At 35.1% G+C, this 21,025-nt stretch overlaps 1 protein-coding gene across 5 annotated transcripts in view; it reads left to right on the top strand.

The window, feature by feature from the left end:
• CTNNA3 (catenin alpha 3) overlaps positions 1 to 21,025 on the top strand; it is a 1,780,789-nt gene that overhangs the window by 1,306,153 nt on the left and 453,611 nt on the right. For all 5 annotated transcript variants that reach the window (XM_021074380.2, XM_084997062.1, XM_021074383.2 and 2 more), the window contains one exon: positions 4,794 to 4,994. In XM_021074380.2, the coding sequence (XP_020930039.2) occupies positions 4,794 to 4,994 (201 nt within the window). The remainder of the gene's footprint in view (positions 1 to 4,793; positions 4,995 to 21,025) is intronic.

The raw sequence follows: 21,025 nt of genomic DNA, 5'->3' as shown, positions 1-21,025 counted from the left end.
TATTTTCTTATAATTAAACTTAAATAAACCTCTTAGCTCATGTACCTTAATATGCCTAATTTAAGAAACTCAACTTCTTTTGTCTTATAATACATTCTCTTTAGAAAAAGAAAAAATTTTTCTCTTTAGAAAAAAATCCTTTTCTCTCTTCTCTCTTCCCTCTCAGAATTTTGTTCAAATATGCAGATATCAGATGATAAAACAGTTGGTGGTATATTATTCCCCATTCAATGGACTACAGCATAAACTCTCTACCCTTCAGTTTTTACCATTGGTATATTCAAAGTCCAGCTTTGGGAATTAAAGGAAAATCTCTGAATTAAGTGTGGCTTTAGCAAATAAAATGTGTTTCCACTTAAGGGCTGCTCTTTTGGCTATGGGTTTAAAAATTCTGCTTTGGAGATCAAAAGTCAATGCATTAATTTCTTCTCACTGGACTTTGTGTTTTACTTTCCCTAAGGCTAACTATAGTTTTAATTGTGGAAAACCGAAGACTTAAGAAAGAAAAAATTGCAGGAAAAAAATTTTAAGTACATTTTGAAATATTGTTGCACTACAATAGCTGCAAGGATTAAAGATGGAGTCACCCAGAGAAGTCTGCAACAAATGAAGTATCTTGTAAAAGTTCAGTTCCTTTATTGCCCTGTTTAGTACTGTTTTCCAGAATAATAGAAATCACCCTTTGCATCTCAGGATAGCTATAAAATGATTGATAGAAATTGCTAGTAGTTGCAATTCTCTGCTCTTAACATACTTCCGGATTGGCAGTAACACTCGACATTACACAACTAACCCCAAATCAAATGTTAAACTGATACTCTGAAACTATTAAGACAAATCTTCAATCAATCCTTCAAAATGTATAATATAGTCAACCCTTAAACAACATGGATTTGAACTGTGCAGGTCCACTTATACAAGAATATTTGCCAATAGTTAACTATTGCAATCTACACTGTCTGTGGTTGATTGAATCTGCAGAGGAACCAAGAATAAGGAAAACCAACTATAAATTAAATACAAATTAAACCCAGCAATATTCAAAGGTCAACATTTTTCTGAGTGCTTGTTTTATAACATATTTTCTTTCTTTTAAACCTCACTTAAAAAATTATGTAGTTGTCGAATCCCAGTACATCTGCAGTTGAGAAAAAAAATAAATTGAGGAGCTCCTGTCGTGGCTCAGTGGTTAATGAATCCAACTGGGAACCATGAGGTTGCAGGTTCGATCCCTGGCCTCGTTCACTGGGTTAAGGATCCAGCTTTGCTGTGAGCTGTGGTGTAGGTCGCAGATGCTGCTCAAATCCTGCATTGCTGTGGCCCTGGTGTAGGCCGGTGGCTACACCTCCGATTGGACCTCTAGCCTGGGAACCTCCATATACCACAGGTGCGGCCCTAGAAAAGACAAAAAGACCAAATACATAAAAATTTAAAAATAAATAAATAAATTGGAGGTAGAGCTCTTAATGATCTTCGTATGTCTAACAAGTAAACTCATCATCAAAGACTTAAAAGATACATCAGCAAAGACTTAAGAGACACATCAGTAAAAATTTTATATGTGGTATTTGGCATTTTATGTCTTTTCTAGAGGTTTGGTGTTATATTGCTAGACATAAAAACTCAAGCTATCATGAAGGCCTTTTTAACTACTTAAATTCACCTGAAATATGAATAACAAAGAAATAACTCTTTTTAAAAAATTAGCTTAATGTTTAGTTGTGTATGTGGGAGGTGCCCAGCATTTTTATTTTCTTTTTCTGGCACTCTATATTTAGAATTTCATGCAAATAATTGTTGCTGGCATTTTGTGAAACATTCAGCATAATGGGAAAGTGTCATAATAATGGAAATCTTGCAAACCTTTCCTAATGCATCTGTGCTATATTTAATCTCAGTAATTCAAAAGATCATTTAGTCATTATCTCCAAACATCTCAGTATAGCTCCTTCAGATAAACTCTGGTTATATGCTTCTTTTCATTTATTCCCCTTATTTTTCTAATATCGCATATGTTCATATAAGATTTTTATTTCCATATTTGACCTTACCCCTATAATTCTTCAACATAACTGACCCCTTGTCTTCTGACTATGTTGCTCAATATAAAGTAATAACCCCACAAACCTTTACAAGGCCAAGCAAAAAAGAATCAGAAAAATTATTATTTTATTTTTATTCTCTACTTAAAATAATAAATTGGTGAACATATATATCATTGTTTTATAGAAGTGAACATTCAGTCATCATTAGTGAATACTCTTTGTATATTTTTTTCCTGTGCAAAACTCACTAGGAAAAAGTTTGTGGCAGCTATGATTTCACCTTTAATTTAATAGAAATATCTGAGTTTATTTGATACTTAATCTTCCAAGAATGAACATTGTTTTTTTCTTTCCTAAATATCTTTTCATTTTTATAGAACTGAACAAAAACAGCTCTGTGATCTAAATTAAGCACCTTTAGTGACTACAGACTAACCATTTGTTGAATATATATATATATATAATATATTTATGTTGTGTTTGTTTAAAAAAATTAGCAACATACTTAGAAAATAAAAGCTTCTTCATGTGTCATTAAAGTACACATCTGTAGATTTTTAAAAAATGATAATTATTATGACTTCCACATTTAAACTTGTACTTCAGTTCCAGGAAAAATATGATGGTAATGATACACATGTGCTTTCTGTTGAGATGAAACTGTACCTGGATTTATTTCAGGCCTTAATCACACATTCATAACTGAATGCTACAAATTAGGTTAAAACCGTAATGATGAATTTACAATGATGGTTTTCAGATCTTAAGCTTTTTCATGCAAATGAACTTACTGTCCTTAATATGTGTTAAATTGACTAAGACTATGGAAATGCATCTCCTAATGTTCACAACCCATGATTTGGGATTAAGACAAAATAATTTACTATTCCTGGGTGCATCTTATACAAAGACTTCATTCATTCATTCAGCAAACATTCTTGTTAACCTAACTGGTGCCATGTACTATACTAAGAACTAGATACCTCAAGGAAGAAGATAAAATCCCTGCACTCATATATATTTGCCAGTGTACCAGAGAGATAGTTTTATTAGTACAACATTAAAACATGGGAAAAGCTCTAAGGAAAACATATAAACCATTTTATGGGACTCCTAAATAACATAGAACCAAGTTTGTCTTGTTCTAGATTGGCATGGATTTCTTGGGATCATTTAACTAGTATCTTGAGAGAATGACAGGAGTTAAGTCAACAGACCAGAGAGGATGGGGAATTGTGATACTGTGATTTATAATAAGAAGTATATATTTGGTCTTTTCCTCTTTCTGGCAAAGAGCTTCTAAAACCCTTGGAATATACCTTGTGATGAGGGTTTTAGGTATATTCCAAGGGTTTTAGGTGTATTTCAAGGCTGGTCTTGCATAGATGACATGCAAATCCAGAGAGGGAGAGAGAGTTAACAATATGTTCTGGAATTACCAAGCCCTTTTTGTTTTAGTTGTTTTCCATATGTGTTAAAGATTTGGGGTGGAGATTCACCTAATAAAGACAGAAACCATTTTTTTAGTATTCTTTTAATTTCTTAGAAATATTATCACCCATGCTTGTTGCTATTCCATATATTTACTCAGCTCTACTCGTTATTTTTATCTTGGAGTAGTAATCATTTTATAGAAAAAGAAAACACTGCTGTGTGATACTAATAATTCCCTGCTGTCTTTATGCCCTAATCATATAAAGAAGGAAGTAGAGAAAGCAGTCTGGATATACTTTTCAGAATGAGTAAATTTCTGATACTAATAATTCCCTGCTGTCTTTATGCCCTAATCATATAAAGAAGGAAGTAGAGAAAGCAGTCTGGATATACTTTTCAGAATGAGTAAATTTCTCCAGGATTCATTTGCTTTAAGTCAATCTGTTTTTTTTTTAAAGCCCTCCTACCTTTTTTTTTTTTTTTTTTTTTTTTTTTTTTGCTGTGTCCATGGCATGCAGAAGTTCCTGGGCCAGGGATCAAACCCAAGCCACAGCAGTGACAATGCCAGTTCCTTAACCACTAGGTCACCAGGGAACTCCTTAAAACCCTATTTAGGTATGTGTTTTCAGAGATGTGATAAAGTTGCTATTGTCAATATAAAACATATATTTCATACTTTTTTTCATTTGCTAATATGTGGGATTTCTATAATTGTGTTAGCATTATACCTCAATGAACATTGGTTGAATGGAACACCATAGTTTTATTTTTATATCTGTTAGGACAGGTGATACTTTTTAAGATTTTCATAATCTACGTAGTGTTGCTTTTAATCAGAATTAAGAATTCTATCACTATACATTTTATTTTTGTTTTAATCTTTAGAATCTTAATTTCCATCTCTAAGTTACTCAAATCTAAAATTAAATCTACTGGAACTAGACTCTAAAATAAAATTGTATCTATAAAAACTGCTGACAAAAATTTAAAAATTTACATTTCACAAGTTGGGCTATGAAAAAGACAAGCAGGAGTTCCCAGTGACCATGTGGGTTAAGGATCAGGCATTGTCATTGCTATAGCACAAGTTCAATTCCTGGCCCAGGAACTTCTGTATGCTGCAGGCCTAGGAAAAAATAAAAATAAAAATATAAGCAAAATCACATCTGTATTTTTCCTTCTTAGTTATCAATGTTCTTCATTCCCCATGTGCACCTTCTCTACCATCAGAAATCAGCATAAATCATAACATGTTTGACTCATGTGATTTCAAACAACAACAACACAAAACTAATTTGATCTGTTTACTTACAGAGAGCCATATCCTAGAAGATGTCAACAAATGTATCATAGCCTTGAGAGATCAGGATGCTGATAATTTAGACCGCGCTGCAGGTGCTATCAGAGGACGGGCAGCAAGAGTTGCTCATATTGTCACAGGGGAAATGGACAGTTATGAGCCAGGGGCTTACACAGAAGGTGTGATGAGAAATGTCAACTTCCTGACAAGTACTGGTAAGTCTCTTTCCCCAATAACAGCTGCTCTCTTCCTGATGTTTCCATCTACATAGCTACCAGATATTCCCACATATGGCAAGAGGATCTCAGCCAGTGTGGCTTGTTTTGGAGTAGATTGCTATATGGTCTGAAAGGTGCTTTCATCCAGTGGTGATGCAATTTGAAATTTATCTTCGGGAACTAAATATATTCACTGGAGGAAAAAAAAAAGGTCTTTTATAAATATATGTATGATATAAATTTCCCACAGGCCTTTAGCCACTTATGGATGTTTTTTAATGCCAGAAGTTGTTAAGAGATATAATTAGGCCAGATGTGATACATATGTAATAGTTTCCAAACCCTCTTTTGGCCCTAATGATTGGTACCCCCAGGTTTTTGTTTATGTTACTCAGAGTAAACTATGTTTCCAGATAAAGGTTTTCTCCCTTCTTTTGAAGTCTGTTTGCAAAACATCATGTTGTTCTTTCATATAATCTTTGATTACTTAAGAAATACAGAACCAGGAGTTTGTGTTGATTGTAGCACCCAAGGTGATTATTTTCTAAAACCAGCTAGTAAATGCATAGTTTTTGAACCACTCATTAAATGGCATCCTTATTTTAACATTATTATTAACATTTATCCAAGAAGCTCATAGAAAATCCAAAGAAGCATTTGAAATTGTATGAACTGAGAAACAATGGGCACAATTCAAATGAGGTCAGTCAACTTTTTATAAGTCATCATGGCAGTTTTTCTTGTGAAAACCCTTTGTGACCTGTGAAGTTCTCAGGTTGAATTTTTCCTGTTAAGTACTTCCTAACACTAAAGTGACAGTGGACTCATGATTCCTACGATATTTGAAATTCCATACTCAAATAATTGGTCCTACCTAGAGAGTTGCCCTTCATGTTATGCAAATGGCATATTGAATTTGTACTTACAGACATCCTTTAATGGGAGGGGTAGAAGGGATGAAGATGGGTGATTTGGGGGGAGAAGAAACTGCTCCTTGAAATTAAATAATGAAAATAAACTTAATGATGTTTAATAATGAAAATAAACATCTTGGCATAGCGGAAATGAATCTGACTAGGAACCATGAGGTTGCAGATTTGATCCCTGGCCTCGCTCAGTGGGTTAAGGATCTAGTGTTGCCCTGAGCTGTGGTGTAGGTCACAGAATGCGCTTGGATCTGGCATTGCTGTGGCTCTGGCATAGGCTGGCAACTGTAGCTCTGATTGGACCCCTAGCCTGGGAACCTCCACATGCTGTGGGTGTGGCCCTAAAAAGACAAAAGGAAAAAAAAAATAGCGAAATGATCTTTCCAGGAACTAGTTTTGAAGAGCTATACCACAAGGTAAGTTTAGTAAGTTTTGTAGTAAAAATGATTAGCGTTGCTCTTTTTCTAGCATGTTGCTTCAGAAATCATTGATGCATCTTGGCACAAAGTTTCCTTATTAAAAAAAATATTTCTAAAACAATGAAATGCTTAAGAGATCTGAAGGAAAGATGGAGGAGGGACATCTGCAACTTTTGATGTTAAATTTCTATACTAACTGCTCAAAAACCACTGGGTTTCACAAATAGGGCACACACACATTTATCAGTGAGGTGTGCTGATATATTTACTTGTTTAAGGAGATAATTGTGTTAGAGTAGTTCATCATCTTCTCTCATCTTGTTGGTCATAATCAAGTACAGAATAATTTTTTCTACCTTCTGGGAGTAGAACTGTAACTAGGAGTAGAACTGTAACTAAAGAGAAGAATGGATCAGGGGTTTTCTTTTTAGCCAAGTGAAAATACTTTATAGGGCATCGATTGAGTACAGTCTACCAAAATTTTACCTACATCTTGTCTCTGTCTCAGTGTGGTAATCATAGTAGTAATGTCTTAAGGACACACTCATAGAGTTACAATGTCTCTATGCCATACTAAGTTTATGTTTTACTTTCCATAGCATAGAGTCCATATCCGCCATATGCAAAGAAGTGGAAGCGAAATTCTAAAGTGTCCAGAATGTGAAATGTGTTGTATGAACCATTTGTAATCAGTTCTTATAATGTGAAATCAGAAAATAAAAATGAAACAGTTAGTTACACCTTTAATTGCAAGTTTGTAAATACCCCTATGATTTATAATGACCTTACAAGGTAAGTAACCAATATGGCTGCATTATTATTGAATCAGAAGAGAGAGAAATAATTTTTATTCTAATTAGTGGTATGTAAGTTTAATTCTCTAAGTAAATTATGTCCTATGCCCCAAATATAATAAATATAGAATAATCCTGGGTGATTCTGTATAAGTCACGTCTTATTATTAATGTCACAATATAGTTTATGACTTTCCAATTTTGTTATTGTTTTTTAGATAATTTTTTGGCTTATCTTTGGAAAAAGCTTTTCATTTTTTGTTTTATGTGTCTAATTTCAAACTTGTCTCTAAATAGCTTTCCTTGAAATTTATCAAAAGAACACTTCACTAGAGGGAATTCTGAGCAATAAATTAGAAGAAAATGCTAATTAGATCATTTTGATCCTAACCAAAGCTGAAATATGTGAGCATTTTCTCTTCCATAGAGATATTATCCATGAAAAATACTTCCAACTATTCTTTCCTCTACAATTAAGTAATGGGAGATGTTCATCTTTGCTCACATCTGCTCCTAACTTGGACTTATGATTTATAAATAATCATCAAATTAAGTAATTTGAAATGTCATGTTTTATGTTATGAAGGCCAATAGTTCATATTTTAGCAAATGAATGGTCTGCATATATCTGGCCTGCTTTTCATTCTTTTCTTTTTATACGGTTCTTAGGTCTTTACCCCAATGCCTGAAAATAACTTAATAATAAGCTATTATGAATTGTTTTTACTACTGAGACTTTCTTATCTTTGCAAAATTTGCCTTTAAAGTGCTGTCATCAATGATGAAACCTAAGCAGTACTTATCTAAATCACAAAGAATGTTTTTGGAACATTACACCTTTGATTTTAATCAGAGTTTGTGGCTCATTAGCACATTTTCAAGATTTGATGATCTTCTAAGCATTTTCTCAGTGTTAGGCAGCAGGATTGCACTGTTACATTTCAGGAATTTGCATTGTTCATAAACTCTAGCAGTTGGTTTTCAGGGAAACGTAGGCAACATCTGGAATCCTGCATTTCATTCAGATTTAGGCGTAATACTGTAATCCCCATGGGAAATTTTTTATTCTGACAATTCTTTCCTTATTCTAAGCTCCTCCACCTGTCAGGAATTTCTGATAAGGGGAGAAAAAATGTTGGCTTTTTGTTAAATAGCAAACCTCGATATTGCAATGTGAAGGCCTAGAAATTATATTTTTAACATCAATTTCAGTTTTTCATACTAGGATGGAGGAAAAACCTAAACCAGAGTGGATTAACATAGCATTTTTTGTGAGTGATTTATGAACTTCATCAATTCAGAAATTATCAGGACTCAAAGCATCTATTGCAAACCCCTACACCCCACTTGTTTTCACTATCAGCCAGGCTCATAGACCAAAAAAGAATAGGCAGAAAAATGAACTTGAGCAAGACACACTGTGACATCCACACTTGGCAGCTGGTTAGTGATGGCAAATAAAGGGTACTTCAAGTACTTCAGGCTCATACTTGAATCTGTGCCTGTTAGAAGGGAGAAGAATCATAGAGGTGCAGTTTTTCTTCTTAAAGGGAAATGAGAGAGTTGAAAAGAATTTTAAGCCAATAAATATTTCCAGATTTTGTTGTCAATTTATTTTGTGACCAGTTTAAACAACAGATAAACTTTTAAGATGAATTTACTGGGAGTTCCCTTCATGGCTCAGCGGTTAACGAACTCGACTAGGATCCATGAGGACACAGATTCAATCTCTAACCTCACTCAGTGGGTTAAAGGATCTGGTATGGCCATGTAGGTTTCAGACACAGCTCAGATCCCATGTTGCTGTGGCTGTGCCATAGATCAAAAGATGAATTTACCTAAAAATCATTTTAAAAACGCTGATAGCAGCCAGTTAATGCCTATCAATTCCCTTTCATTTAATATTTTTGTATATGTAAATAGCCTGCATTTTTGTTGCCTGATTAAAACATGCTACTTTCTTTATTTTGCACTGTTCTATAATCTTAAATGGCTATAGGAGAAAATATAAAAGCTTTAGTTTCAGCAGCCTCTGTCCTTTACAGCCCAGGACAGATTGAAAATTAGAGGTCCATATACTAAATGTGACTTAATACAACTCAATTTTTATGTCTCCAGTAGACTTTTAACCAAAATTTTATGTTTAGTCCTAAGAATTAGTTTCTGAATATACATATATATCTATATATACACACACATACACGTGTGTGTGTGTGTGTGTGTGTGTGTGTGTGTGTGTATTTCTCCAGGTTAATGGCATATCATAACAAATGGGAAGATCTAGAGTTCACTATGGAAATGGAAATGGCTTGAGTTTAGTGGTGTCTTTCTTTTGTCTGAGCATGGGCCACAGTTTCCTTTAGTCCCTTTCATTATATACCCAATCTGCTTTGCTCACTTAATTTACCTACCTGAATTTTGTAGGCATTTGAATTTACCTAAACGTGAGTTTTTTCTTCCTACTGTGTACCAAAGGCACCTTCTACTTCATCTAAGGTGATGCTTTCACAAATATACATGGGCATGCCAGGATCATTTTTGCCTTTCAGTCTTCTCCATGCTATATCTGATATTTTGAATATCCCACCCTTTATTTATCCTGTAAAATTTTATCCATTAGTGAAGAAACAGTTCCATAAATCCATGTTCTCTAGAAATCTTTTTTTGCTCCCTCTGGAAATAGTGGGTTCTTCTTGGTCTCATATGGTATAAATTTTAAAGGACTTATGTCTCAGTTACATTGCTCCAGGCCATTGTATGCTCTTGATGAACTCTTCAGATATATAGAAATGACTTTTCTTCCAAAATAGAACCTAGGTACAGGAAAAAGAGAAAACTTGTGTCATTTCTCTTTGCCTCTCTCCCAGAGCCTGTTGTAGTGTCTTGCATGTGGTAGATTAAAAGAAAACAGAACAAACAACTCTTGAACTGAACCCATATGCCTGTACTAATTCTATTTCAACCATGAAACACCTTTTCTTCTCTACTGCCCCTCTAAAATTATAATTATTCTTTATCACTTTCACAAATACCACCAACTCTGCAAAGAAGTTTCTGATTCCCTTTCAGTTGGAATTAATTGCTCCATTATCTGTGTTACCATGGATGAGCTTGTCCCCTAGTAAATGCTATTTCACTTTGCCTTGTATCATAAACAGCCACTTACATACAAGATTCTCTCACTAGATTATAATGTCCTTAAAGGCAGATACCACACTTTATTTTTATATTTCCCAATATCATTTTATACATATATATACACAAATATATATATTTACATATATATACAAAAATATATTTTATGTATAAAATGTATACAAAATATACATATATAGAAATACTCCAGTCCCTCTCTCAATTTTAAATTTAAAATTCACTACAATATTTTACTGTGTCACATTCTACTACAGCTAAGCAAAAGAACAAGTTATCATCCCAGTTTGGAGAAAAACAAACAAACAAAAAGCAAAACTATAAAAGCAGCGGACTATGTCAAAAGCCAGGGCAGAGAAAAGATCAGAATGATTCACTACTGTCCTGAGTCAGATATTAGCCATTTTCAGCAAACACGGGGTCAGATTCTTAAAAGCTTCTTTAGTAAGCTTTTGAACAGAGATCATGACTTGTGTGTACTCAGTTGTGCACAAGAACCATCCTTGAGCTGCATCTGTTACAAGATCCCACTGAACCCAATTTCTGAATCCCTTAGAATTCAGAAACAGTTGCTGGCAAATTTCCTTTCCCTGGTACCAGTCTGAGACAGGTCTCTGAACTTTGCTCTTTCTTAGTTTTGGCTTCAGCCCTAACATGACACTCTAACGCAGTCACAGAGCATTAATAAGCTGCCTCTGTCTGCAGATCCACGATAGCCTGGATCACCAGTGCCTTCTTGCTGGTGATGCCCAAATAAAAAGTTAAATGAAAATTTAGCCTCTTTAAAGAAGAGTACGATCCTATGGCCTCAGAGTGCTTCTCTTGCTGAGGAATTTGGGACTTTGAGCTAACATCGTGAATTGAAGAAAGCAGCTACTAGAACTTCTACATGGAAAACCTGCTTTCTGTCCAAAGAGAACGGGATTTAAATAGGACCTAGATCTAAATAACAGGGTGCGAGTACTTCCTTGTTTTGCCATTTTAAGTTATTGGAAATAGAAACTTGTCAGGAAAAAAAAAATGTGCCGTAAATACCAAAATCTTCCATCGAGGTCCTAGGTGATGCAAAGGCTTTTTGACCTTTTAATATGGTTATATCCCAAGAGGGTACATGAAATAATCTAAAAAGCCACTGTTAGTAGTATATTTATTAATAAAAAGAATACATTCTGGCACATTGGTAGACATGTTATTGTCAAGGAAAGAAATGATATAGAGGGCTTACAGGTGGATTTCAGAGAAGCCTAAAGCAAGGCTGACACATTCCCATAGCTGGGAAATGTAAACTATGGAACCGTGAGGTTGATGCCAAATGAAAGATAGATTAAAATAGAGGAGATTGATTGATGTGGGTTCAAAGGAAGGGATCATTGGGAGAGGCAGTGGAGAATCTGGACCTGCTGTGTGGATATGCACCATGCCAAGAAGTGGTAGAGCTCTTGTATCTTCTTTAACCCTATGCCTCCTATTACCAGCCTCAGAGGAATGTTCTCCAGGCAAAGAGAGCATTATCTAGAAAGAGAAATAGGTCACCCCTTTCCATCTGATGCTATTTCCACATACTCTCTATAAAAAGAATAATTCAGATTTATTTCATGGCCCTTTATGTGATAGGAATAAATGGGAAATAAAATAACTTCTGTCTAAGAGGTTTAGGCCTGAAGTTCTAGTTTCAGCTCTAGATTGCAAAAAAACATAATCTAGCTATAAATACGCATGCATGTGCACACACACACACACGGAGGCTAGAGAATAAGAAAATAGACAAACTGCAAGGGCCTCTGCATACAGAATCTGATTGGTCATTCCCAAGGAGTATCCATTTGAGCTGCCATTCTAGCCCTCAGTGAACATCTAATGTCATCGGGATCATAACATCATAAACACTGGACCCCATAGATGGTACTTTCATTTGCTTCCATATTCAGACACTTCCACCCCTGGAATAAATCCAAAGCTAATCCATGCTTTTGCTCCACTTGGCATGAATTCAACTTCCAGGGCTGAAGTATGCTATTAGGAGAATTTAAATCATATGCCTAAACCTTACTGGTCTGTAATGGAGGAGGGGCTTCTTTGATCCTCTATGGAGACAACATTCCCTCTCAGTAAGACTCTCCTGTTGAGACTGCCCAGCACCAAAGGGGCTTTGGAGTCTGTGAGCAAAGCAGGGCTCGGGTGGTGAGGGGCAGGAGAGGAGGAGCATCAGCATGGGAGTAAAAGGATCCAGAGAAGGGAATTTTAGGACTGATTTTTTACCAGCCTGGTTGGTTGTCACCCATACTGGGATGAAGGAAATGCTTCCACCCTTATCATTCAGATATTAGGTTTTAAACCTAAAGGAGTGGGCAATTTGATATCAGTCATTTTAAAGTGTTCTAATTATGAGACATTCTTTGTAAGAGTACAGACTAGCTCCTTCTGAAATCATAGTATTTCCATAGCCAGTGGGAAAAGCAGAGTGGCTATTCAAGGACAGAGAAGATTAGAGGATCTGGGGTCAGAAGCAGTCTTAAGACTCTCCCAGCCATTCTGAAGGCTATGGGTACCAATATCTCAACAACCCAATAACCTTCTAAAATACCCCATTCTTTCACAGCACAGCTGTTAGGAAGCTCTGGAATAGGCTTTATCACTTGAATAATCTAACAATTAAGTCTCTTCATAATAGCATTCCAGCAAAATGTTTTATAAACTGTAACTGCGTGTGTGTGTTCCAAATGTAGCCAATATCTGTGAGGAATTTCCTTCCTTCTGCTCCATCTTCAAAGTCTAATTTATGAAACTAATGAAATAGCTCCTTTTAGTTGTTACAAGTATCTGTTTCATGTGTTAATAGTCCTCTTTGAAAAGACAGTTAATTTTACTTTTTTAGAGATCTTTATGTGTGGCCTGGAAAGTCTAAGTCTATATTCATTGATGTGAACTGGTAAAACTTTTTATATACTCATCTGCAAAAATTTGAGGTTCAAGGTCATCACTGACTCTAGAAAATTAACTTAGATGGTGCTTCTCTCAGATTTTATTTTTTTCTTCTGGCTTTGGAGAGAGTGTAAACTATGTGACGTTAAATGTGTGAATCAGACTGCATTCCTTTTGGGGTTAAGTAATTGGCACAGACAGCAGAGCTTCAATGGCAATAATTTTAGTCATTTTATTCCCAGCCTCTCCTTTCCAGCTGTCCCCCATGTCCATTTTTCTGTGAGTCCTCAAATGTAGTCCTGGTTGTATGGAGGTGGTCACAGTGGACATGATGCTAATGCTAAGTTTCCAAGAGTAAGTGTAGTAAGCCAAGGATGAATCATCTCTAAGATGAACTGTACCCATAGCTATTGCCAAAATAAGACAACCTTGCATTTACACTATTGGCAGGCCAAAGGTTTCAAATGACAGTGTTATCTACCAACTTGACTGATAGATGTATTTTCTTCAATAAAGTCAATATGTAAATTGTTTATCATAATTGGGTGAGTTAAAGATTATTTCACCTCTTGGTGAAAACTATCAACTTGGGGAACTCTATCAACTTAGTGGATAACAAGATATGTAGTGAAGGAAAGAAGGATTGTTTGCCTAAAGAAGGGAAGTAAATTTTAAATAATAGCCACAGTTGGAATATCAATGTGGGAGTAGAAAAAGTATAATAAAAGAATATCTGGAAACATTGCTGCGGTGTCCAGTTTAACCAGCTCAGTAAGATACAGTTCAAAAAAAGCCAGAGATTATAGACAAGTGGCAAGTTTTTCTCACCATGGGCCCATACTGATTTCTGCTAACATTTATTTTCATTTCACTTATTACATTTTCTAGGTCATGGTAGATTACAGCTTCCTCTCTCATCAATTACAGAAGAAACTATTACTGTTTAACAATCCCACATGTCAGGCTAAGGACCTGGGAATAAGTTTCTTCTCCTGTAATATATTACTAACTCAGTAGTATCTTAGAAAGTATAATGTATTCTGGTGATCATCCACCATTTAATTTTACTGTCTGCCAAATTCTGTAGCAGTTAAAGTTAAGTGAACAATTTATATTATAAAATTTCTCTGCTGATATAGGGATTTTTAAAGGTATCATTTATTATAAACACTGCTGGCAGTATTTCTTTAAGATTCTAGATATTCTAAAGTCTATCTCGATTGTAGGTTATAATCAGTTAAGAAAGGTTAAAGGCACATTCCTTTACTACTTGCCACAAAATTCTTCTATAAGTAGAAGGAGGAATTAGAATACAGATATATCAAAAAAAATATTTTTGAGAGAAGCAGTAAGTTAAAATATTGTACTTCTTTTACCTTCTCCCCTACCTTACTTCTATAAACTACTTCTACCGATCTCGCTACTACTTTCGGCCAACTACTTCTATATGTAAAGAGTTATTGTTTCTTTATAATTTGTGTTCATTAATGTATTCTCCTGGCTTTACAATTACAGTCAAATAATTTTAAGACCAGGGACTAACAATGTGTTTTTTTTTTCTTTTTTCATCTATTTAAAAAGTTATAAGGAGGCAGATTCACAAGATGATTCCTCCTCACTCTAGTTTAAAAAACAGGAAAGGGAAACAAAAGGGAATGGGTTCATAATGGCAAATTCATGGGTGTTGGCTCATTAGAAAAAAACTCAAATCCAGAAGATAGAAAGCATCTGGAAACATGCGGATGGATAGAAAAAAAACAGTTAACACCTCAATGCAGAAAAGGCATAAGTAGAGGCCTTCACTGAGGGAGGATTCCACCTTGCCTGATGCTAACTTGTTAGTGTCACTGGATTCTAAAGAATACAGTGAAGTAATTGCTTCATATTGCACAAGAAAACTAATTTGAAGTTAGAATACTACATTCATCCAAAATGTGTAGCAAAATAAAACATTTTTGTTTGCATCATGACCCAGAATATTTAAGTTACACAAATCCTTTCTGAGAAATGACTTGAAAATGTACTCACACAAAACAAGGGAGGAAAAAGCATAAGTAGTAAGAGTATAATGGAGAATTGAAAGAGTGAATTTAATTAGGAATGTAATGAATAAACTGACAAGATGGCAGATCTCTAGCATGTCTAGATTTTTCAACTGATAAACACTGGAATGGAAAGTCAATGGGATCCAAGAAAAAAAATCTAAAAGGCACCTGAAATACATTAAAATAGAATCATTAAATTAGTGACATAATAAAGCACTTACTGCCTTCTTTAAAAGATGTCAGTAAACAAGTCCCACCCATCTAGCTTGGAATATCATGAACCTAAGTCATAATCCTGAAACTTTAAAACTCTGGAGGTATTGTTATCAGTTTAGGCTTAATACTTGTATTTGTTTATTGTCTATACTTGTGTCTTTTGTCATTGTTTAGAAACTAGATTTCATGTTACATGGTAAACATTACCTATTCTGAATATTATGAATAGGTATCTGTATATATTTATGTATAAATGATATGTATATATAAATGATATATACACACATATATGCATAGGTTTCTATCCATTTATAGTAGTAATATGTTATATACAGATACTTTATTATATAGTTTATTATATTTAATATTAGTATAACTATATATGTATAGCACATGCTATATACAAAAAAAACGGATTTTTTTATTGCTTGTGTATTTACAGTCTTTGTATAAAACAGAGTTATAATACAGTATGTCTGGGGAAGATCGCTGCTTATCTCCAGGGACATCTGGAAGTCTAGCATTGACTTTGACTATGATAAAGATGATGGACTGTATAGTAATTTATAATGCATTGTCTAAAATATGAAATCCTGCTGTGGCACCCAGGGCCAGTTTGTTTACATTGTTTAGGGATGTTTAGATTGATGGCTTATACCTATTTCACTGGTTTCACAGCTCAGCTTGGATGTATGACCAGTGGGGCATAAAAGACACTGCAAAAATATTTTGCCTTAACTTTTCTAAAACAACAATTTCTTGAATATATCTTGATGGTTCATAACCCAGAGATGAAGTGCATCCTGTGTGACTAAGAAAAGACTCTGTGTAGGCGTGCCTGCAAATCTCCCAGGCCCCACTGCTGGCTTGCACATTCTTTCTCCTGCTTTGCTGTATTCTTTATGTTAAATAAGGTTTATGTGATTGTGCTATATAGAATTTTGCAGAACCTTTAAATTGTTCAACCTTGTGTAGTTGTTGTAGTCGTAACTCATTTAATTACCAAAAGAAAAAAAAAAAAACTTGAAGGTACCAAGAACAAGACACATACACCCGCATGTGTACCTTAATTATACAGAATAAGGCAAGTGGTCATATTTGGTTTTGTTGTTATGCGCTTTTTTTTCTTCTTTTTTGAAGGTCCTTTTTAAGCTTCCATAATTGGATATTATGCAGCATAAAGTGCTGGATCATGCATTTTTCCCTTCGGTGGTCTTTCTAAGCTCTGAAGTCTTAGTGGTTCAACTTTCTTTTTATTTAGAATAACTGATTCACACAGTACATATCAACAGTGAATGGACAAACATTTTTTATTAGTACTGACTCAGTCTTTTACGGTCTGTTTTCCCCAATTGTGTTTACCATTTCACAACCCTACCCATATTGAAAACTCAAATTATAATGAAGCTTAGCCTCTCCATATTAATTATTTTATTTATGCATTAAAAAATTACCCTAAAATTTAGAAAATTAGGACAACAGTCAGGGTTTTTGAGATTAGGAATCTAGGAACAGTATAACTGGGTGGTTCTGGCTCAAGGTCTCTCATGAAGCTGCAATCAAGCTGTTAGCCAGGGCTGCCCTCATCCAAGTCCCAGCCAGGGCTGGAAGATCTGCCTCCAAGCTCATTCACCTGGTTGTTGGCAGGAGGCTTTAGATTCTTGCCACATGGGCCTCTCCATATGCTGCCTGTGTATTCTCCCCAGACGGCACCTGGCTTCCCTCAGAGCAAGAAATCCATACCAGGCAGAGAGTGAAAGAGATACCCTAGGGTGAAAGCCAGCGTTTGTGTATAATCTAATCTGAAGTGCTATACCATCATTTTTGCTATATTCAATTTGTCAGAAGGGAGTTACTATGTTGAAAGGGTTACTAAGATTCTTAAAGACAGGATATGCCTATCAAGAGGCAAGGTCATTGAGCCATTTTACAGTCTGCTTGCCACAGCTTCTAAGTGTTTTGTGTTCTGGTTATGCTCAGTATATTTCCATGTCCACAAGTCAACTCCACTTTTTTGAGTGCTTAAATCTCTCAACCCCCCTGCTTTCTGATCTAACCTCTAATTTTGCAAACATAGCAAAGAACCTAGCATACAGTAGACAATAAAGATATGTTAAATGGATGAGTAAATAATACAATGCATAGCTCACTGGGGACCTTAATAAATTCGATTGATTGACAGAGCTGAACAATTTGATCCTCTCCATGACCACTTCATGCTGGGTGGTTTCATAGTCTTAGAGACAAGTTCACAAATGTTCCTCTAAGTATTACTTTGAGTGTCATGATGAGGGTGAAAAAGTATTAAATAGAGAGTTGGAAAGTCGTAAGTTCTTGACTTTGGTTTGCCACAATACAAATAGTAAATGCCTCTTAAACTATATGGATGCTGTCTCTTCAGCTTCTAAAAGAAGAGTGAACTAGAAGATACCCAGTATTCTTGTTTATGTTCTCTAATGTACCTTTTTTAAAAAACTCTTAAATAATTTGTTTGCATTCTAAAATTGATATGCCCGGATAGATTTACTGTCTAGATGATTTCAGATTCTCAAAATCCTACATAAATCCTAATCCTGATAAAATTTGACCTCCAAAAATTCTTTCACTTCTGGAATTTTTTTTAGGTTTGCTTTTTTTTTTAGATCCATCAGTTTCTATCTTTTCTTCAAGTTAAAATCATTTTGAAGACAAAAACATTTTAAAAATTCAAATTACAAGTAGTACAAGATGTAGCAAGGGATTTTTTTGCTTAATATTTAGCAGTTCAGCTTAATTCTATTTGTTAAATATATTACTAGTGCATATGCTTAAGGAATACAATGGTGAAAGACAAATAGTACATTTTATACAAAAAGAAAAACAATTAAATCTAAATTGTCTGATCCATGAGAGATTGTGAAGGCATTTATTTAAAGAATTTTTTCTTCTTTTCAGAAATAGTAACACTTTCAGAGAATTAAAAAAGCATAAAGAACACCTAATTAATATGCAGTCATTTTAATGACAGTTTAACCTGTTTAAATGTGAAAGACAAATTTGAGAGCTTTTATAAAAGGGCTTAATCTCCAAAATATATAAAATAACTCATACAACTCAACAACAAGAAAGAAAAAAAAATCCAATTAAAAAATGGGCAAAGACCGGACTTCCCGTGTGGCTCACAACATAACTACTCGGTGTTGCTTCTACAGTGGCTGTGGCTTGACCCCTAGCCTGGGAACTTCCATATGCCGCAGGTGCAGCCACCTGTTTAAAAAAAAAAAATGGGCAAAGACCTAAATAAATATTTTTCTAAAGACATACACATGGTCAGTAGGCACATGAAAAAATGCTTAATATCACTAGTTATTAGAGAAATGTAAATCAAAACTATAATGAGGTACCACCTCATACCAGTCAGGATGGCCATCATTAAAAAGTCTACAAGTAACAAATGTAGGAGAGGTTTCAGAGAAAAGGAATGCTCCTACACTATTTGTAGGAATATATGTTGGTAAAACTACTACGGAAAACAGTATGGAGGTTCCTCAGAAAACTAAAAATAGAACTACCATATGACCCAGCAATCCCATTCTTGGGCCTTTATCTGGACAAAACTATACTTCAAAACACCTGTGTGTTCATAGCAGCACTATTCACAACAGCCAAGACATGGAAACGACCTAAATGTCCATCAACAGATGAATCGATTAAGAATATGTGGTACCTGTACACAATGAAATACTACTCAGCCATAAAAAATGAAATAATGCCATTTGCATCAACATGTGCAACTAGAGATTATTACACTAAGTGAAGTAAGTGAGAGAAAAATATCATATGATACCACTTCTTTATATGTAATATAAAGAATATAACATAAGTGAACTTATTTAAGAAATACAATAGATTCACAGACATAAAGACCAGACTCATGGTTGCCAAGGAAAAATGGGCAGGGAGAGGCATGGACCAGGAATTTGGGATTAGTAGATACAAACTATTACATTTAGAATGGATAAATAACAAGGTCTTACTGTATAGCACAGGGAACTATATCCAATCTCCTGTGATAGACCATGATGGAAAATAATATAAAAAAGATTGTGTATGTATATACATAAGTCACTTTGCTGTTCAGCAGAAATTGACACAATGTAAACCAACCATACTTTAATAAAAATTAAATTAAAAAACAGCTATTCAGTTTTCCAAAAATAAATATTTCACATAACTCTCAGAAAAGATATTTAGAGGGATTCTTTAAAGCTTATAACTTACCTACCAATCAGCTTTTTTTTGTATAATTCTGAGATGCTTCATGGTAAATAGTAATTTGAGCAAACTAGTGGTGGTTTCTTTGTTAAAAATGTGTATCATCACACAAATCTCTTCTAATCTACCATAGGTTATAAACTCTCACTCTAAAATATACACCTGGTGCAAAGATGGGATGCATTTAAAACTTTATTAAAAAGGAGTTCCCATTGTGGTTTAGCAGTAACAAACCTGCCTAGTATCCATGAGGATGCAGGCTTGATCCCTGGCCTCACTCACTAAGGATTTGGGGTTGATGCGGTGTGGTCTAGGTCACAGATGTGGCTGAGATCCAGTGTTGCTGTGGCTGTGGCATAGGCTCAGCCTATTCCAATCCAACCCCTAGCCTGGGAATTTTCATATGCTACAGGTGTGGCCATAAAAAGCACACACACACAAAAAGACTTTCTTAAAGAAAGAAACATAAAAGTGAAAGAAGATTATTAAGATGAACAGCATTAAAGAGGACCCTCATCTCAAGAAGAATGGTTAGTTTATAATGTCCTTCAGAAATGACTTTCCAAGGCTTTTCTCTGTCCTTTTTGGAAACTAAATGGCAGTCCAAAAATTTTAATTTAATCTGGTTTTGGATTAATCCCATAGTGGGTTTTTTTTTGTTTGTTTATTTTTTGTTTTTTGTCTTGCCATTTCTAGGGCCACTCCTGCAGCATATGGAGGTTCCCAAGCTGGGGGTTTAATCGGAGCTGTAGCCGCCGGCCTACACCAGGACCACAGCAGCACAGGATCCGAGCCGCGTCTGAAACCTTCACCACAGCTCACAGCAACGCCGGATCCTTAACCCACTGAGCAAGGCCAGGGATCGAACCGGCAACCTTATGGTTCCTAGTTGGATTCGTTAACCACTGAGCCATGACGGAAACTCCAATCCCATGTTTTTAAATCAAATTTTATGATAACTTTCTTATTTTAATGTCATATTCAAATATTCACCTGTATTTTTGTTCATTTATGGGCAACATCCATTTCCCATAGGAAGATGGGGAAGAATGAACTTCAAATAGTTATCCCTCCTGTAACAAAGATACCCACATGATGAGTTATGAAAGAACCTTCTATGTGAAGCTTCCCCCATTCACAGGCAGGAACAGGACACCCCCTTTTCAATGTACAGATACTGAAGAAGGTAGAGCTGTGTCATTAAGGGGATAAAAATTGACCAAATTTCTCCAAAAAAGTTCCTTTTACCTATAGGTATAATGTTTTAGAAGTCTTTGAAAATGCTGGGCACACAGATGA

The sequence above is a fragment of the Sus scrofa genome, chromosome 14, assembly GCF_054392235.1.
Source record: "Sus scrofa isolate SSC_HxYL_T2T_F1_AM1 chromosome 14, Sscrofa_HxYL_maternal_Yorkshire_Landrace_v2.0, whole genome shotgun sequence".
Lineage (NCBI taxonomy): Eukaryota > Metazoa > Chordata > Mammalia > Artiodactyla > Suidae > Sus > Sus scrofa.
The sequence above is the reverse complement of the archived record's forward strand: the minus strand, read 5'-3'. Positions and strand labels throughout refer to the sequence as shown.